Genomic DNA, 20988 nt, shown 5'->3' on the forward strand with positions numbered 1-20988 from the left:
GTGCCTGATGTGGGGGCTAAATTAGCAAATGGTTCACCTCTTAAGTTAAACCAAAGAAAAAGAAAGATTATGACCATTTTCTTGTTCTTGGAGCTTACATTGTTGGCCTTCATGGAAATGATGCAATGCAAGGACATGATTTCATTGTTCTTGTGTCATAGAATAGTGATAGGGAGCTTTATTTGATCCAACAGTAAATTATATTTACACATAAAAGAGCATATCAAAATAAAAGAAAGACTTATTTAAACCTATAAACATCATAAAATTGAGTTTAATACTTTGATCCAGTGATTCAAGCATTATCACAATATCAAATCTGATCTAATATAAAAAATAATAGAGAAGGAAAAAAGTAGATACTTCTGTCATACAACTATTTGTAGTACAAATGTTGGCAAGCAATATTATCTGGGGATCTTCTTTTGATCAATCATGGGGCTGTGTCCAACTAGCTTTCATGATGATGTGATGCCTAATCTGTCCATCAGGGACAAGCTTGTAAAGAATCTAAGCATCTCTATTCTACATTGGACACTCTTGTGCCAAATATTCTCTTTTGTTGAGACAACTTGTAATCTAGTGTTGGATATGGTTAGGAGAGATTAAGTTTGAGCCATATCTTTCTCAAGAGACACACCACATGAAGTCACCCACATCATCCTGTGTGACCTATGCAGCCACAATGAAACAAGCTGCAAACTTTTATGTCCATTGTTAATTTTCATTGTGATAAGAACCTTATCAATATTTTTCAATGGATTCTTTCATGTGTAGATGTGGGTTTTTTTTTTTTTTACTATTTCAATAATATGTGTCTATTTTAAGTTTTTTTTTTGCTTCAATATTTATAAATAGACGAATAAAAATTTTGAAAAACTGAAGTCATTAGAAAAGGATTCACTATATGTATTAACAATTCAAAAAACTTTTTTTTTTATATATATGAGATCATATGAACTCCTACCATTTTGTTCTAAAAAATATGGTTTGATATAATTAGATTTGGATGAATAAGGATGCATGTAAGAAATAAAAATGCTTTTGTTTTAGAATATATATTAATTAATAAGCCTTCCAAAATAAGCTACAAATCTCAAATGAATTATCCTAAATTACAAATCACCACAAGTAGAGGTTTCAAACAAAATATAATTCATCCAGCCATAAGTAGGACATAAGACTCATTCATCTCAATTGATGAGCAAGCCAGTGTTGAACTGGATCAAATCAAATAGGGATTTTTATTCCAATTATCTGTAAAAGCTCAATCCAATCTACTCCTCCATTTAATAGTAATAATAATAATAGTTATGGTGAAGATGGATCAATAACAACAACAACAACAACAATAACAACATGACTTGTTGTTTATAGCCCTCCCAACCTCACACAGGACTCTTTAAGGGTGTTGTGATCTGACCTACCTAAGCTATGCAACACCCACCAAGATGAGGTGGAAGGAGATGTCATGTGAGAGGGACTTGACCTAATCCAATGCAGTGTTGGACAGCTCAGGTGGTGGCCCAGCACAGCCATGACTCGAGCCACACCTCATCATCTCCACGAGACATGACCGACGTCACTTGCACTTCCTCACACTGCGTCTGGGAAGACGGTGTGCTTCACATGGTGGATTGCTTCATCTCTTCCAGTCCCAAGGTGAAACGTGGTGGTGGTGGTGGTGGCTCAGCCTGTCACTGGCAAGTGGAGCTCTGAACCTGGACTTGTACTCCCCCATCATAGTTGGAAGCTTCCCCGAGAGAGAGAGAGATCTGAACGCCACCTCGAAAGCCACAAGCTAAAGAGGGGGGTAATCTTTGCTGTTGTAGCAGTACTATCATCAATAAAGAGAATGAGAAGTCTTTCTCTTCTCTCTCTCTTCCACATATACACAGTAAAAGACTTGGGCTGAGAGAGAGAGAGAGAGAGAGAGAGAGAGAGAGAGAGAGAGAGAGAGAGAGAGGCAGATTCCATGCATCTCACCTGCACATTCCCAGCACCAGAAAGCTGCACCAAAGGTGGTCCATGGGAAGCTTATCCACCACCAATAAGGCTAACCAAGCATCTTCTTGTGCACCTGGCATCATCTACCAACATCTAATGGTGAAAAGATAGATGCATAATTCTTCTACACAAACATAACGATCTATAGATCTCATCACATAATGCTGAGCAGCTTAGAAATAATCATATGAGGAACGATAATTCCTTTGTAAAAAATATCCATCTTCTCAAAGATTTGATTCTCGAAACGTAATATCAAAAGGAGGATGAAATCTACTTTTGACTGCGGATCTGATTCTCAAAATGTGATGATATACCGTAACATAGATCGATGATCGATTTTGTCGCTATAGGTAAAAGGTACTTGTGGATGGCAATGTCACTGCAAACCGCGGCCTAAGCCTGCACGCATTACCAGCTACTACACATGTCGGTGGAATCATCATCTTCCTCCTCCCCAACCCAACCTACCGACTTCCCACCAACACCATAAAAGTATGTCATGGGAAAAAGCTTCTCTCGCTTCAATTCTACTCCTCGGTTAGGCCTTAAATGACAGGGACATGCTCACATATTCTGGTACTTAATTTAATTGCTTGATCCACACAGATAAGTAGGTGGAGAGTGAACAGCATCCACGACAGTGCTCTCTCTCTCTCTCTCTCTCTCTCTCTCTATGTATATTAGACACAAAGTAGGTAGGTTTGGTACGACAAGAAAATGTGTGTGTGATGTAATCTTCCTTCTTCCAGGCTTTTACACCAGTGTTGATCATTTCATGTTCTTGTAAACCAAATGGCTTTCTAGCTAAGGAAAAGCCATGGATGTGATTGTTGCAGGTGGAATTCCTCTTCTGCTGAATCTTAGATAGTTACTGAAGACTTATAAATGGGTTATTTTACTATGATTAATGGGACTGGTAATATTGCTACATGTAATGCGCAAATAATTATCAATGAAAACATGTCATTTTACTAGTAAATGATTGATGTCCCATAGTGCTACTTTGATATTTTCCCTACTACAAATCAACTGTCACATTAAATATTTTCCCCATGTTTATCATTCATGAGGGGTTCACCATGCAACTTGGCTTAAGCCATTATGTATGTGGGAGAAAAATAAGATCAATACGTAAAACATGCAATAAACACTATATATATATATTATGATTTTGGTATCTTCATAAACGAGATTAAATTTATGAGGCTGTCCGTTGCAAAGGCGGAAGGCGAAACGCAACGCTTGCATTAAATGCACCGAAAAAATCTACACCCGCGAAGGCACAATCGAGGTAGATTCTAAACCTCGGCGCCAACCCCACCGTCCCCCATTTCCTACCCAAGCGTGGGCCCCAACGGTCGCTTCACGCTGGTAGGGAACGGAGTGACCGTGGGGGCAGAGAAAGAAAAGATGATGTTTGCTGTTCCAGGGAGGCCCACGTCATCTCATACGCGAGAAGCGCCGGTCGGCGCTGTGATGAGCTGTCACCCAAAGCAGGGCTCTCACCCGGACCACTTTTTCCACCCGTCGTCACGCGTCTCCCACAGCTACCTGTTCGCTGATTGGAGAATCTACGTGGGACACAGTTGGAACCCACGTGGACGTCCCTTGACCGCTCGACGGCGGGTAAGTTTCTGATGTTTTTTTTTTCCCTCGCGCTCTCTCTCTCTCTCTCTCTCTCACTTTCTCTCTCACTCAATCCAAATCGAAGGTTCCTTCTCTTTTCTTGCTTTCTCCTCTCCCCCAAATCACAACTTTTTCTTCCTTATCTTATCTCAATTCCGGTGAAATCTGCTGCCGAAGCAGTCGAAGTTTCCCCTCTCGCGAAGATGCCGGCGTGGTGGAAGGGGAAGTCGAAATCCAAGTCGAAGTCCACACCCAGCCCTCGGAGTAAGGAGCTGGAGACGCCGCGAACGCCGAGGGCGACGGTGACGCTGCCGCCGGATGAGGAGCTGGTGGGTAGACATGGCACTAAGGCGAAGGCTCATAGCTTTGACGAGGCTCTCCGCCCAAGGATGAGCGGAAACCCTCCTCTTCTTGGCGGCGGCGGCTCCGGTGGAAGGGGATCTGAAACGGGCTTTGTGTTTGGTCACCCGCTCCCGCTTCCGACCTCGATCCCGCCGCACGGCGTGTCGACCGGGTCGGCCTCGGCCTCGGCCTCGGCGTCTAGCATCAGCTCCTCCGGCTCCTCGGAGGAGACGCCAGATCTTGGGATCTATAGGTAACTGGGCTTGGCTCCTTTTTGTTCTTTTCGTTGTGGTTTCTGTCTCTCGGAGGCCTGATTGGATTGTGCTCGTTCCAGATGAAATTGTTGTGCCTTTCATTCTTTGATTTTGGTTTTGGTAAAGATTGAATTTTTTGGTTGGCTTGATTGGTCTAAAGCGATGAGTAATATTGGAGCTCAGAGATCTTAATAAAGTGGAAATCGTTACTTCTGATTGTTTTTCAGATTCGGTCTGTTGCTATTTTTGGGCAGATTTTTCCGTTAGTAAAACTAAGAATTGTCTTTCCCCTTTCTTAAATTTTACTTCAATTATTAGGCTGAAAAATTGCCTCTTGCTGAAATATCCCTTTGGTTTTCTTGTTCTTTTCGCATGGAATGATGGATCATTGTTTCTTTTTCTTGTTTCCTCTATGACCCTTAATTTGAGTCACTTATCTAACATTGGTGGCTATGTTTGCTTACTTTGCAAATAAGGACTTGTTGTTATCTTTGTCAAAAATGAGATTTAGATCATATTCGTATTGTTTGTAGGTATTCCGACCCGATCAACACGCCGAGGGGAAGAAACGAAACGCATGATTCCCGAAGGCGTGAGCAGACGGCAGAAGATATGCAACTCTTTTCATGCAGTCCAGTTTTGGAGCATCCTAATGGTGGAAATGCATATTCTCATGGTCGAACTTTTACAGACACCATATTCAGTAGAAGGACTGCGAGTCCTTCACCTGGCTTGAGAGGGCATACTTTTCCTACATCACCTGTGCATCCCAGTTCATTCGGTATCGGTCCAGCATCCCCAAACTGCTGGCAGGACAATCTGAGGAGCCCACCTCATCCATTGCCTCTTCCTCCAAGCTCTCCCAGCTGCTCTTCTGCTTCTCCATCATCGTCTTCTTCACGTTCTCCTAAGTCGCTGTGGAAGAAGGGAAAATTATTGGGCAGGGGGACCTTTGGTCAAGTCTATGTTGGATTCAACAGGTACTTGGTTTATTGTGCACAATTATGCATATACACTTGAGATCTTGTAATGTGGTTTCATATTGATTGAGAGCAGACTGATGTTGTCATGACACATGAACCTCCGTAGTTTTTTAACTAGGAATATGTTTTTCCAGAGTTGCATTCTTGTACAATAAAGAATTCCATATTCCCTGTTTATTTCCTGAACATTAGACTATTCTAGATCTGACTTCAAGTGACCATGCTCCAGTGAAAATGGGCAGATGTGTGCTATTAAAGAGGTCAAAGAAATTTCTGATGATGCAAATTCCAGAGAATGTCTCAACCAGCTAAACCAGGCAATCTTCTGATCTTGTCTCGCCTATCAGATAACATCCCTTCCCATTTCCAGATTGGTTTTGACTCTTTAGAATTTGAGCTAACATGAAATTGCCATTTTGAGTACTACAAGTCATGAAATCATGAACTGATTGGATATTTATTTTCATTCCATCAGGAAATAGCCTTGCTTAGTAAGCTCTCACATCCTAACATCGTGCAGTACTACGGAAGTGAACTGGTAAGTGTTTGATAACCTTGCTGGTAACTTTAAACCTACTAAGTTATTTAAACTAAGGACCTTGTGAAATATATTCCATGTTTTCCACATAATGGATCTTGTTAGTCCAGTGATTTATGCTTTAAGTTTCTTTTGTGATGACCATTGGGTTAGGTTGCATAATGAGAATGCAAGTATGGTAAGAAATTAAGGGAGAGACAAAGGTGAACAAAGGGAACGAACAAAAGTCACCCACTAAATATCATGTCTCATTATCTAGAAAGCCATTTAATTAATTCGTAGTTGCCACACTCTAGATCATGAGGATGTCTTTTGCAGCATTTGCCATCATACTTGTTGGTTCTCTTAAAAAACTGGAGATATTTCAGGATTGATTTAAATAAGTCCACCATACAAAAACGAGCTGAAATCTACCTATCTGAATAAATCTCTGATGTGACAATCAATCTGCTGTGTGACATTTCTCACCTCATTTTGCTATAAAACAGTTATAGATACAAGAAATAAAAATTTGTACATTATGTAATTTTGTTGTAGCCTTGCTTCAAGATGGCTGTTGGAGCTTTCACCTGCAACCGATGATGGATGGATGGATGGATGGAGCCAAAGATGTGTTTAACTTCCACATCCTTAACCTTTTTATCTGACAACAAAATTTAGTGAAACAAGAAATTCTTAGGACAGTAACCCTTATAATTCAGCTTGAAGAAGCTTCAGCTTATAGACCAATTAACCTGTGAACAACATTAAAAAAATCAAGTTGGATTTATGAGTAATTAAAAAAAATGAAGAATGCTATTTCAGACATCTTAAATAATATGTGACTCATGTATTTATGACTTTTTGTAAGAAGATAATGAATATGCAATATTGTAAGGACCAATTTGATCTGGACTTATCTATTGAATTTTTGTTAGGATCTACTCAAAGAATGTGTTTTTAAATACCTTGAGTAAATGTAACCTGAATCAGTTACAAAATTTCTTGTCCAGGCTGAAGACACACTCTCAGTTTATCTTGAGTATGTCTCTGGAGGTTCTATTTACAAGTTACTTCAGGAATATGGTCCTTTTGGGGAATCTTTAATCCGCAACTACACTGCTCAAATCCTTTCTGGACTTGCCTACTTACATGGGAGGAATACTGTGCATAGGTATATGACAACAAATCCTTGTGGAGGAAACACCTTTTGTTTTTGTTGCTGCTCTGATGGCATTAGATGGTTTCTTACCTGGCAGGGATATTAAAGGAGCAAACATACTGGTGGATCCTAATGGTGAAATCAAACTAGCTGATTTTGGCATGGCTAAACATGTAAGGTTCTTAGTAATTGAATTTCTATCATATCTACAAAATGGAATAATCTGGAATGCAATTTGATTACTAAAACTGCAGAAAACTAAAAGCATATCTCTGGTTCAATGGAAACTTCTGGAGCATACCCTCTCTTTGTGATTCATGTTCTTTCTTTTTAACATTGATCGTATGTCCTAAAAAGTGAAGATAGCGATGCAAAAAGAAGAAAGGGATTATGGAACTATGAAATGGTTTTGATGAGTAGAAAAAAGATTTTGAGATCAATGTCCAGTATGTGGTACCTGATGCCATCAACGAAGGACATAAATGAAAAGCGGAAAAACAAGTTCTACTTCTCCCTGTTATGCATATCATTCCAGGAGTGCAGGGTCAGTGATGAAGTAGCAACCAAATAAAATTGTATATGATGTTTTGCAATTAATGGTGATAGCTTCTGTGACTATTAGTGTTTGCAACTAAGTTGAATTGGTAGAGAGATCTAAATGTGCTAATTTGAAAATAAAACTTGGAAACTATTATTATCTTAATTTATTTTTGTGTTCAAGCATATGGATATTGACCCAGAGGACCAAAGCAACTGGAGATAGTATGACATCATCATGAGTGAAAACATCTGACTTGTTCAAACTATTTTAAGTCAAGGATATACTACAGTGAGGAAATTAATCTATCCAAGTCCAAATATTTAATTTTAACATAAAACAATGTTTTGAAGAAACAATCATATACTATAGTGACTTCAAAAAAAGAATTAGCCTTGTCTATTTTTCACTTGAGACATGAATGTAGCAAGATGCATTACTGTACTTTAGTCGAGATTTCCATTTTATCTGTGCTGACTAATGGTTATTGTTTTTGCTAACTTTACTCGGTTTCTCACATTGTTCATCTTGAAACAGATATCTTCTTACACTTCAATACGTTCTTTCAAGGGAAGCCCTTACTGGATGGCTCCTGAGGTAAGATTTTACCTGATATTTGCAATGCTGCCTTCTTGAAGTTCATGTACAAACTACTAAGTGCTCTGGTTTTCTGGAAATTTTAACATTATGCAGATTGTCATGAATAGCAGTGGCTATGACCTCTCAGTAGATATATGGAGCCTAGGATGTACAATTATTGAGATGGCATCTTCAAAGCCTCCCTGGAGCCAGTTTGAAGGGGTACATTATCCATATGTTGGCACTTGATTATTCAATGATAAAACCAGCATGAATGTGTTCTAAGGTTTCATGGGTACATGTTTAATGTTCCTAATTTTTAGGTTTATGTTTCAATTAACAGGTTGCTGCGATATTTAAAATTGGTAACAGTAAAGATATACCAGAATTCCCGGACTATTTTTCTTCTGAAGGAAAGGAGTTTTTAAAGCTATGCTTGCAGCGTGACCCATCAGCTCGTCCCTCATCAGCGCAGCTGATGGATCACCCTTTTGTTCGAGACCAAGCAATAATTAAAGCTGCAAAGTTGAATCTTATCAAGGATGTGGCCTATTCTACCTCTGATGCAAGTCATCCAATGGTACAGTTACACAGAAAATTGCACCAGCATGTCAATAATTTCTCGATTATATGCACATCAGGCTTTATTATTCTGATTACTAGCAACAGATCAAATTCAAGTTTTTCCTTACGTGAAGGATGGAGGATGTTGTTGATATGTTGGAAGTGTCTTTTTTTTGTCTGGGGTGTCCCTTTATATATTTCATATGGAAGTAGACTTGATTCCCTTTATTTTTCTAAATAAATGAAAGACATGTTTCTCTTGAGTTTTCGACTCATTTATTTTTTTCCTGTTGTGCATATTTTCCAAGTTATTTAGATATTCCATCAAAATTAGCTTCCTTATTTCTTCATACTGGCATTTCTATTAAAGATGGAGCCAATTCCATAACTTTTCTCTCAGCTATATTGTTCAGTATATTTCATAGACCAAACTATTAAATAATGTTCTAAGATAATAATTTTATGATAGTTTATCTATCCTCAGACAAAATTTTGATATTTGCTTCATAATTCCTCCCATGAATCATATTTGGCTGAAATATTTTTCAATGAAATTGAGGCATGTTTTTGATTGATCGCTTGTCTCGTGATTTTGTCCTATGTGTGCAGACATGCTCAATCAACGTGATATTACTTCTGATATTTACTAGTTTAGATAAGGGGGGACTTTGAGTCTGTTTTGCGCACATATTTGTTCAATTAACATGCAATTATGACTCAAATTTAATAACTCTATGCATGCTAATTCTCACAGTTAGCTTGCACCGGTTATTTTGGTCTATTTCGGCAATACAATCCCTACCTTAATGTTACTGCTGATGCAGAAACAGAGCACCATGGAGTTCTCTTCCAATAGGAGTACTTCTCCACTACATGATAGAGATTATGGAATGAGACGAGGATCTGGATTACGATTGCCAATTCCTATGGCATGCCAGAACCCGAGGTAGTCTGAGTTCAAGCTTGATTTCATAATAACTCCGTGTTTGTTCCTAAACTGGTGTTAACACTTTCTTTTTTTCTGCAGCGATTTACCCAACATGAGATTGAACATGTCTCTACCTGTCTCCCCGTGTTCTCTCTCACCCTGTTCCAGTCCATTAAGGCAATTCAAGCAAACTAATAGAAGTTGCCTGCCTTCTCCTCCTCATTCATATTATTTATCTGGAGCAGCTAACCAGAGCCCAGTCAAATCAGCACTCTATCCAACCAGACCATGCAATAAGCTTCCAGATCCTTGGCTCGATATCGCGCTGTTCAAGCCGCAAGCACCATACGATTCTCCTCGGAGATCAAACATGGGTTTGTGAAGCCAAATTGTGAATATACGAGTTTTTGATCGGGCAACTGCTTGTGGAAGGGTTGGAACATTATTACTAAAATGTTCATCCTTCATCTTGTTCAGCTGACCACTTGGGTAGTATCATGGGAAGATTTCAAATATGATCTTCAAGCTGGAATGTTAGTTTTGTTTGATGTAGTTGGTTTTGTTGATAAAGATGTAGCAGTAAAGTACAATCAGATCTCACATGTTGTATAGAGCAAATTTGTGTTCATAGCATGGAATAACTAATAGAGTGTTCATGCAGAAAAGAAAAAATGATATGGAAAAAAAAGAAATACAAAAATGAATTCAGACCACTTCATGCCTGCCTTGAGTTGCAGCTTTGTGCATTTTACAGGATTGCAGAATGAGAGTTACAAAAACAGAGTTGATTGTTCTTCAAATCTAAGATAAAGATATGATGCAGAAAACGAGCTCCGATTGAATCCCATCGTGAAGTTCCAAGGAAATCTTTGGAGGTATTTGAGGCAGATGAGAAGCTGAATTATGGTGTAGCAAATAGCAATTCACGAGAAGGATACTTCCATCTGTCTCAGTGGATAGAGATGTGAAGGAGAACAGTCCAGTCCTGAAATGGGTTTTGAGAACTCCATCAACCATGGCGGGTCATTTCGTCCCTATGCATGTGGGGATGGATGCTATCCATGGAAGCGTGCTCTCCGGGAGATGATTGTGGAAATGATGCAGTAAAACTACGTGAAATCGTTGGAGATGACACCACCATACCGATGAATCCCAGTAATGAGCGGGATGGGGATGATGGATGGATCCTTGAAGAGAAGGGACGTTTCCTCCGTTGACTTTCTGGGTAGAGGAATATTTTCTCGAGTCACATTGTCAGCTTGGGAAGTCAACTTGGATCTCTATTGTTTGCTTCGTGTCTTCTCGGATCATGGAATGCAGTTCGTCATTGACTTGACATGAGATGGGAAAAATGCCACCGCATCAAAAGTATCGATGACAACGTTCCATGCTTTTACTCATTTCGACTTCTCGTGGAGAATAGAAACCGCATTAAGTTGCCACTCAGTCACTCTCTCGCTCTCTCTCTCTCTCTCTCTCTCTATATATATATATATATATATATATATATATATATATATATATATATATATATATATATATATATATATATATATATATATATATATAAAATGTCATTCATCAGAATCCAATTAGTTTTATTATATATATCTTATCCAATTATAAAAGGTCACAAAATCTAACATTTTCTCACTTAATCCATTAATTGATAAGATATAAAAGAGATATTTAAAATCAAAATAAATATAATAAAATTATTTAAAAATAATTTTACCTAACTAGATTCCAAATTTTTTTTTGAAAAGCATTATATATATGGCTATGAATTTTAAAACAAGTTAATAAGTCCAATAAACATAATAATAATAATATATTAAATCAAATTATCAATGCGAGTCAGAACGGTTATATATTATCAATGTCATACTCCCTTCTATATACTGTTAGTCTTTCCTTATATAGTCTATAATAATTTCTGTAATTTATCTTGTCAAGACAATCATGTTATTATATTTAACTATAATATGTATAAACATAAATGTAAATAGGATAATAGAAACAAATAACTTTAATTAAGTAAAAAAATCTTAATAATAGCATCCACCTAAACATGTATCAACATATCTTTTATGACTTGCTCACAAGTCATATTCTAAGAACATGTTCTTTAAATATTTTATACTGTAAAACTTTTGTCAATGGATCAGCAATCATCATAGTGGTACTTAGGTTCTCAATTGATACTTGTTGTTTCTGGACTCTTTCTCTAACCACAAAGTACTTTATCTCAATGTGCTTGGAACCACTAAAGTACTTGTCATTTTTAGAGAAAAAAACTACTACGGTGTTATCACAAAATATCTTCAGCGGCCTAGCAATTGAGTCGATCACACCAATTCCTGAAATAAAATTTTATAGCCATAAAGCTTGATTTGTGACCTTAAGGTATGCAACAAATTCAGCTTCCATTGTTGATGATGCAATAAGCGATCTTTACACTTTTCCAAGAAATTGTTCCACCAACTAACATGAATGTAAATCCTGAAGTGGATTTTTTACTGTCGAGGTAATTTGTAAAATCAACATATGAATATCCTATCATTTCAGGTTGATTTGTTCTCCTATACATGAGCATATAATATTTCATCCCTTGTAGATATCTTATTACTTTCTTTGTAGCTTTTCAACGTTCCATTCCTGGGTTGCTTTGATATCTTTCCTGCATTGCAATTGAAAACTAATATATGGTCTTGTACATATTTGAGCATATAATAGACTTCCAACTATACACCCATAAAGAATATTCTTTATTTGATTCTTTTTTAAGTCATTTTTCGGACACTGGTTTTGACTGAATTTTTCATCTCTAGTAATATGTATATCATTGGCTGAGCAACTCTGCATGTTAAATCTCTCCAAGATACGATTAATATATTATTTCTGAGACAATCCTAATAATCCTTAAGATATATCCCTGAATATCTCAATGCAACAACATAGGCTACCTCATTCATATCAATCATCTTAAAGTTCTTGTTGAGAAATATCAAACTTGCTCCCACTTACTTTCAGGTATATGCACTTGATCAATAGTGGTTTCCTTAAATCCGAAGGAAGTAATGGTATTATAAAACTTTATATAACATTATCTAGAAGTTTGTTTAAGACCATAAATAGATTTCTTAAGCTTACAAGCTCAACTTTCTTTTCCCTTTTTTATGAATCCTTCAAGTTATTCTATATAGATTTCCTCGTTCAGATCCCCATTCAGAAATATTGTTTTCACATTCATTTGATATAACTCAAGATCATAATAAGCTACTGATGCCATAATGATTCTCAACGAGTCCTTTTTAGAAACCAGAGAAAATGTCTCATTATAATTGATGTCTTCTTTATAAGAAAAATCTTTGGTCATAAGTCTGGTTTTATATTGTTCGATATTACCCGTTGAGTCATGTTTTATCTTAAAGACCCATTTACAATCAACTATTTTATAATTATTGGGTAATTCAATAAGTTTCCAAACGCCATTCCGGACAATTAATTTTAACTCTTCTTTCATTGCATCATACATTTTTTCAGAATTGTTATTTTCTATAGCTTGTGAAAACGATAAGGGGTCTTTTTTTATTCTTATATCATAATCTGATTCTTGTAGATATATCACATAATCATCAGAAATAGCATGTTTTCTTTTCCTTTGAGATTTTCTTAAAGTTGCCGATTGTGATTGTTCTATAAGATCATCAGCAGTGACATCAACATCATGTGAGAGTTCTTTGATGTTATTTTGTTATTCATCCTCGTCAATGTTCTCCTTAATTTGAGGAACAACAATAATCTCTCGAATAGGAAATGATATGGGAGAATTAATTTGAATCTCCTCAATATTAAAATTGATCATTCGAGATTTTTCACTCCCACTGATTTCATCATTTTCTAGGAATTTTGCATTATAAGACTCTACTATCCTCATAATATGATTATGGCAATAAAATTTGTATCCCTTGGATTTTTTTGGATAACCAATAAAATATCCTGAAATAGTTCTTGGATTCAATTTCTTTTCATATAGATTGGGTACTCTTATCTCTGCAAGACACATCCAAATATGTAAATGTCTTAAACCGGGCTTCCTACAAGTCCATAACTCAAATAGGGTTGATGAAACTGACTTACTAGGAACTCTGTTCAAGATGTACATAGCTGTCTTAAGAGCTTCACCCCATATCGACTCAAGTACAGAGGAATAACTCATCAAGCTCCTAACTATATTCATGAGAGTACGATTTCGTCTTTCAATAACATCATTCTATTGTGGCACATATGATAATACATATTGAGCACAAATACCCCGTTGTTCTAGGAATCTAGCAAAAGGACTAATATTCTGACTAGATCCATCATATCTACCATAAAATTCACCACCCCTATCAGATCTGATAATTTTAACTTTTATATCTGTCTCTCGACCTCATTTATGTACACTTCAAGAGTATCAACGATTTAAGACTTTTCATGTATTAGATAAACATAGCCATATCTAGACATGTCATCTATAAATGTGATGAAATATATTTCTCCACTAAAACAAGGAATATATCCGCAAATATCAGTATGAATAATCTCAATAAGTTCTTTACTTATTGTAGCATTTTTCTTTATATGTTTAGTTTGCTTTCCCTTAATGCAATCTATACAAACATCAAAATCAATGAAGTTTAAATATTCTAAAATATTATCTTTCACTAATCTTTAAATTCTTTCCTTGGAGATATGTCTCAATCGTCTATGCCACAATATAGAAGATCTTTCATTATTGAAACTATGTTTCAATCCAACACTTGAAAATGAACTACACGAGGAAAGACTCATCAATATTTATGCCTAATGCTTTAAGTTTTGTAGCTTTGTCAGCCATATTGAGGATGTGATCCTGAATTTCTGAGTGTCATAATATTGAGCTATAGTCAGTTCTTTCATTAGTATGTCAACCAACAACTTATCCGTAGATTTAAATCTATCTTCAATAACCTTTAAATATTCATATGCGTTAATTACAATTGGTAATGAAGTCTTTATGTTATTTGCAATCGTCATTCTTATGAACATTAAACTAAGTCTATCAGATCTTTCTCAAGCCTTTATTTTATTAACTTGTTCTACAGTACTTTCATCAATTAAGTCTGTAGGCTTTTTAACAAGCAATGCTAAATCAAGATCTAATACACTCAGTGTAAATTTCATATGCTTTAACCATTCTGAATAATTTGATTCAAAGAGTACAGGGACACTAGAAGCATATGAATGTATGGACGAAAATACCACTGTAAAATATAAAATAACATTAATACTTTGAGTTTGTCAAAATTTTGATGAACTATTGATATCATCTATATTACACCTTTGGGCGAAATATTGACATATTTAGTGTTTACTCAAGATATCTATGGACGACTGATACCATCCTTATGGAATAGTATTGTTATCTTTGGGTATAAAACCTAAACTACAAGAATATCCAAAATAATATCATCCTACCCCATTACATAATTATTTGAAGTAGATTATCCTTTGAAATTATATAAATCTCCTAATTATGTATGCCATTGTGAATATTATTTTATTAATATCATTTAGGATTGATTCGTTAATATTATTTTATAAGTTATTGGTCTAGATCATTTTGGTGGCTATAAGACTAGTATAATAATCTAAAATATCCTATAAATAATAAAACTTTTATTGTAATTCACATCATAAAGGCCTATCATCTCAAGTCATTTTGATAGTTATAAGTCAAATAAAACTTAGGGAGATGGATTACAAATATTATTCATCAAATTTTTTTAATTTAATTTATGCTAAGCAGTTCAATAATATAATGACAACCATAATAATTATTGAACATTAATTAGCAAAAGAAAACTTATATGATAATTATGATAACATATAAATCATGCCTTTATGTGAAAGATGAACATTATTTCATAATTTTAAATATATATGTAAATAACCAAATAAATATCCAAGAACAATAATTGAATTTTATTTACTATATGTGAAAATACAATCCATAATTCATATGAGAAAACTATAAAAGTGAACTGTAATTTATGATTTTTTATTAAAATTAAATCGAATCAAAAAATCAAAATATAATCATGATTAATTCAATCATAATTATAATAAATCATATTTATTGATTTTATTATTGAGAATATAAATTAAAAATTCTCAATCTCATAAGGGTAAAAATATAAATATTTGATAGGATATAAATTGAAAATATGTGATTTATAAAGGATAGAACTATCAAAAGAATTAAAATATATTAATAAAATATAAAAGGGCAAAGTTTTAATTTGACCAAAGGGAAATCTTAGGGCAAAAACTATAATTTTCCCAAAACCTTACTGCACGTCGTCGTCGTCGCCTTCACGTGCGGCGTTGCTGCTGTCGCAGTAGGGCTACCTCTGCTTGTGCGCAGCCACTACGACGGTTCCTACCCGCGCGTGTGGTTGTTGCCTGTGCGGCTACCACCTGATGCGGTTGTTTGCCCTCGTGCGGTCACTGCATAGATGTGTGTTTTGCCTACGAGCGGTTGCCACATGGGTGCGATGTTGTTGCCTGCTACGCTGTGGTGCACACGCTGCCGAGCTCAGTTGAATCACTGGTTGTACACAGCAAGGTCGACGACGACCATTGTTGCTTCGTGATCATAGGAGAATAGGGATCATTTATGCATCGTAAACAAAAATAATATATATAATGTATTTGATCTCAAGAACCTAGGCTCTGATACTAATTGTAAACATAAAATCTGTAATATGCTTTATTAAATATAGAAACAATCTTTTATGTCAAGATTGAAATCAAATAATTAGATCTGATTTAACGATACATATCTTTTGATGTCATCTGAAAAGATATCTCTGTCTGATCTACAATGATACCGTCTTTAATCTAAGATCGCTGTTAATATGCAAAAAGAAACTAGATCCTTCTTAATCCATTAACTGAGATAACCTCTCTATTTCTCTCGTTTCTTTCTTATTTTTTATGTTCAGTCTCTAGTGGTCTTGCCTATTTATAGGTAAGAGCAGATGATCTAAAATAAGTAATTAGGAGAGTTCCTCCTATCAAGGTTGTCTCTTAAAGAATTCTACTTTAAGTGGACTTCTTTTCTATTGGTCAATATATTTCATCATAACCCAATTAATTATATTATATATATATATATATATATATATATATATATATATATATATATCTTATTCATTTATAAAGGATCACATGAACTCACACGTGCATAAATAAAATGTGTGCAAACGATAGAATAATTTAGTTGGATTATTAATGAAATTATTTTAATTAATTTAGAATATATTATTATTAAAATAATTTAAATAGTAATAATAATTCGTCCCATATTACTATATCTATTCAATAAAAAGAAAGCAAATATAAAGAACAAATCATATATTTGATTATAACATTTTCCTCATATATTATTATACCTAACCCTATAAAAAACACAATAACATTGTGACGGAAATTTAAAATATCAATTAATGAATTGAATTATTTTTTCAAGTGGTGCGAGATCACATGTTAAATGTTCCTATCGTTCATGTGCTAAATACACATAGGTACAATATATTTATCCTTCGAGCATTCTATTTAAATTAGAACTAGTTTGATAGTTATTTATCTATTTATTTATTATTATTATTTTTGTTCCTCTATTTTTTTATAAAAAAATATCTCATTATTGTCAGTGCTACACATTAAATCTCATTCCTCTATGTTTAACCTCTATTAATAGTAATTTTCTCTATTTTTCTATCTATAGTGTTTGTAAAATTATTCCATCAGAATTACTTTTCTATTTGTAGTATATATTATATCATATGTATCTCTCTATAAGATTCTCTTAGAGAGATATGCCACATACAACAAATCTAGCATTTATAAACCAATGTCACTTTGTCACAAGATAGGCATAACACCATCACCTCTTATTCCAAATTCAGGATATTATATTTCTAAAAATCAATGTAAAATTATATCGGATTTCATTGAATATAATGTAATGTATATTTGACAAGGTGAAATGTAATGGCAAAATCATATTTGAATTAATTGAATGTAAAATGTAATGTATAAAAAAAGAGAATTTTTCTTAATTAATCAACGAGATTTTCTTTTACAGATGAAAAAATCTTATTTGATATCACTCATTATCATAAATTTTAATTAATTTTAATATAAAATTAGATTATCATTTGAAAGTGACATAAAATACCTTTTTAGTTGTCTCAAATTTAATTCTTTACATATCTTAATGATAATAAAAAAATTTATATAATCGATCTTAAGTAATTAAGACCTACGATTTTATTATTATTGTTATTAAATATATATATATATATATATATATGTTCAGATTTGATACTTGAGTATATATATATATATATATATATATATATATATATATATATATATATATGCCACTGCCTCGTGCTTTCATGCGCATGGCATGCGAAGGTATTAATACTTTTATAGATGCGTAGCGGATACGTAGTTAAATATGATTGTCCAAAGTAAATCAAATTGCTGACATTTCATAATAAATGCGACTTGGGTATCACATCCATTTTATGATGCTCATATTTGGAACCCACTTAGGTTATTCCAAACGTGGCTGCCATGACACTAAAACCATTACCAAGTCAAGTCAAGTCATATGGTGCATTTAAATTAGATTATCATCAAAGATTATAAATGAAAGCAAATTCTCTGAGTTATTCTTTTGAGAAATGAACATATATATATATATATATATATATATACAGACACTCAAATAAAAATTAAATAACTATCGACAACCCCTCTCATAGAAAAAAAAATTATCCAAAGAAAAAATATGAAAGAAAATTTATTTTTATTTTATTATGAGTTTTTCTTTTTCTCTTTTATTATGTATTTACTAAACTCGCACGGTGATACTATCTGATTTGAATGTGATTATCTATCACCCATTAACATCTTTTTTTTTTTCTCTATTCTTCGTATTGGCAAAATGCTAAGAACATGTTAATAAAAGTTATTGATCGAAAATCTCAAATTTGGACTTGGGATCTCTTAGATCGTGCATGTGAGTGGCATGGGGATCAGCTAAAGATTCATCGCGATTCAATATTATGATGGTTGAATTAGTCACGTTCTTGATAGTTTATCATAAGATTTTCTAACAGTTATCTCGATCATTATGATGATCAGAATAATTTAATATTATGATGTCAGGTTGTCTGCTGCCTGACATGGACTTATCATCTACTTGACATCCAATATATTATATTTCACTTTAATGAGATTCGACTCATAAATAGCATATATTGATGTTATCATTATGAAGAATATAACCTCTCTAATTTGCCAACGTATAATGATGATAAGATCAAATTAGGCTCAAAATTAAATATGAGATTTTCAAGATTTTATCTACATTTTTTTGGTAATAATTAAATTCAACTGAATTCTTTTTAAAACTTAACTTTATAAACAATGCAAAAAATTAAATATGAGATTTTCAAGATTTTGTCTACATTTTTTGGTATTAATTAAATTAAATTAATTCTTTTTAAAATTTAATTATATGAATGATACTTCATTAATTCTTTTCTTCTCCAAAAATCGGCATCCATGTTGGATCCTACTGCTCCCATGTGGCATTCCTGACACGCCACGCCTCAAAGGCCGTACGGACCAGCTCACACCCGTTCGTACCCACTTGCGGTAGAGTCGTGTTTGACGTACTCTCAGCCCACGTGGCTCACCTCTCCCTCCGGGCCCCACCTGTCAGGTAAGCTTTCGGGGCCATAGTAAATCCAAGATCTATACATCATTCATTTGGTACATTGTACCTGGTCGCGTCCTTGCGAATTATTGGATCCGGTCCCACAAAGCACGTGCTCCACGAGGGTGGCAAGAGACAGATCTATCTGATTTGGTGAGCTGGCACAACAATGGCGTCGAAATGATGTCTTTTGTCCATTATAATGATTGCATTGTGTGCATCTTCGCAATTATGCCCCCAATTTTGAGTGGCAATCGTAAATTTCCCACTTCGATTTCTCGATAACCGAACGCCACACCACGCAATTTATTTTCCTATTTTAGAATTCATATTCTCCCGATTTATGTGATGAGTCATTCGTTCCCCGCAATAATTGACCGATGTGAAAGGTGATAGGCGGTCAATAATGATAGGACGTTGGACTTATCTGCGCAGGTGGGGCTCGTCGTGGCATGTGAAGCAGCAGAGTTGAGAGCGCAGCCCACTTATCTCCAACGAATGAGGCAAATCAAAAGCCATCTCCTGCCACAGACATTTAGTTCGTGACGGCTCTTCCAACCCACCCACAGGGATTAATCACCGTGCGCAATTCTTAAACGCCATGTGTCGCCACACTATGAGCACTCGTAGGAACGTGCGTTGACGACAATAGAGGGTTCAATTAAGATAAGGATGACACGTCGTCCACGCTGGCCGGCCAGATCACATCCTCCTGAATCAGCCCTTCCAATTATACCCTCCTTATCGACCGAAGTAACTCGACGATGGGATTTTTAGATTTTGAGAGACAGGGAGGGAAATTATCTTTTATTGTGATCGCTCGTGGAATCTTGTGGCGGCGATTCGCCGGTCCACCGTTTCAATCGCTTATCAGCCACGGCGTCGATACACGCATTATCTTATTGGACGGACGAGACGTGACGACAAGATAAGGTGCGGTCAAGTGTGCCACCCGAGTTGGCGAGCTGGCGAGGCGCAATAATGGAGGTTCGTGTCTGCCGGATTTGAGACGATTCCTGGCACGACTCTTGTCATAGAAGGCATCGTGTGCGTGGTCGTAACGGGCGTCGTGAAAAGTTGGGACGGGTGTGCATCAGTGTCGGGCCCCTCCCCCATGTGTCTACCGCGCAATCATAGCTACGGAATTGAGACTGACACTCACGAGGGGCCCCGCCGGGCTCCGGTGTTCTCTCTCATCAGAAGGTAGGTAGCGGAGCTGGTGGATCGTAAACGAGTAGGAAATTTTTATCGAATTTATTATGCGTATTAATAATATGCCTTGTTACGCCGGTAAACTCACGTCCACCGGCGGTAACTTTAGCAAAAGAGTATTGTGTATGTCCCATAAAAAGGTAATAAAATGATCAATTGGTCGATTAAGTTTTGTAAAATCAACTAAATATGATCAATATTGATAGAGGGGATGTTTGTAATAGGTTAAATAGTCAATTACCTATTTTATATAGAGGAGAGATACACCTAACCAATGCCTTCCTTACGGGCTCTCTCTCCTGCATCGGACGGCTACGATTAGATCCTCTTGGACAATGGAACGATCTCAGCCCTTGGCGTGGGGCCATAACGAGGTTGACGGTCTTCCCCGGTGAGCTAACGCACACCTAATCTGAGCCTCGCGCGCGCTATATAATAACGTCTCTC

The 20988-nt window shown here is 35.5% G+C and overlaps 1 protein-coding gene across 1 annotated transcript; it reads left to right on the forward strand.

The window, feature by feature from the left end:
- The first annotated feature begins 3706 nt into the window (after positions 1-3706).
- On the forward strand, positions 3707-10216 carry LOC135615428 (mitogen-activated protein kinase kinase kinase 3-like). The gene is made up of 11 exons (XM_065113896.1): positions 3707-4231; positions 4766-5212; positions 5445-5532; positions 5691-5753; positions 6746-6906; positions 6992-7067; positions 7970-8029; positions 8126-8233; positions 8355-8591; positions 9400-9521; positions 9603-10216. The coding sequence occupies exons 1-11, from the start codon at positions 3840-3842 to the stop codon at positions 9883-9885; spliced, it is 2037 nt and encodes a 678-aa protein (XP_064969968.1). The 5' UTR covers positions 3707-3839; the 3' UTR covers positions 9886-10216.
- Positions 10217-20988: the final 10772 nt, after the last annotated feature.

Source organism: Musa acuminata, chromosome BXJ2-6 (genome assembly GCF_036884655.1).
Source record: "Musa acuminata AAA Group cultivar baxijiao chromosome BXJ2-6, Cavendish_Baxijiao_AAA, whole genome shotgun sequence".
Lineage (NCBI taxonomy): Eukaryota > Viridiplantae > Streptophyta > Magnoliopsida > Zingiberales > Musaceae > Musa > Musa acuminata.

Excerpts from the sequence above, each read along its gene's own strand:
- LOC135615428 (XM_065113896.1), top strand. The coding sequence starts at position 3,840 with ATGCCGGCGTGGTGGAAGGGGAAGTCGAAATCCAAGTCGAAGTCCACA. Across the intron at positions 5,533-5,690 it reads GTCTCAACCAGCTAAACCAG|GAAATAGCCTTGCTTAGTAA; the intron begins GCAATCTTCTGA and ends TCATTCCATCAG. Across the intron at positions 7,068-7,969 it reads ATTTTGGCATGGCTAAACAT|ATATCTTCTTACACTTCAAT; the intron begins GTAAGGTTCTTA and ends ATCTTGAAACAG.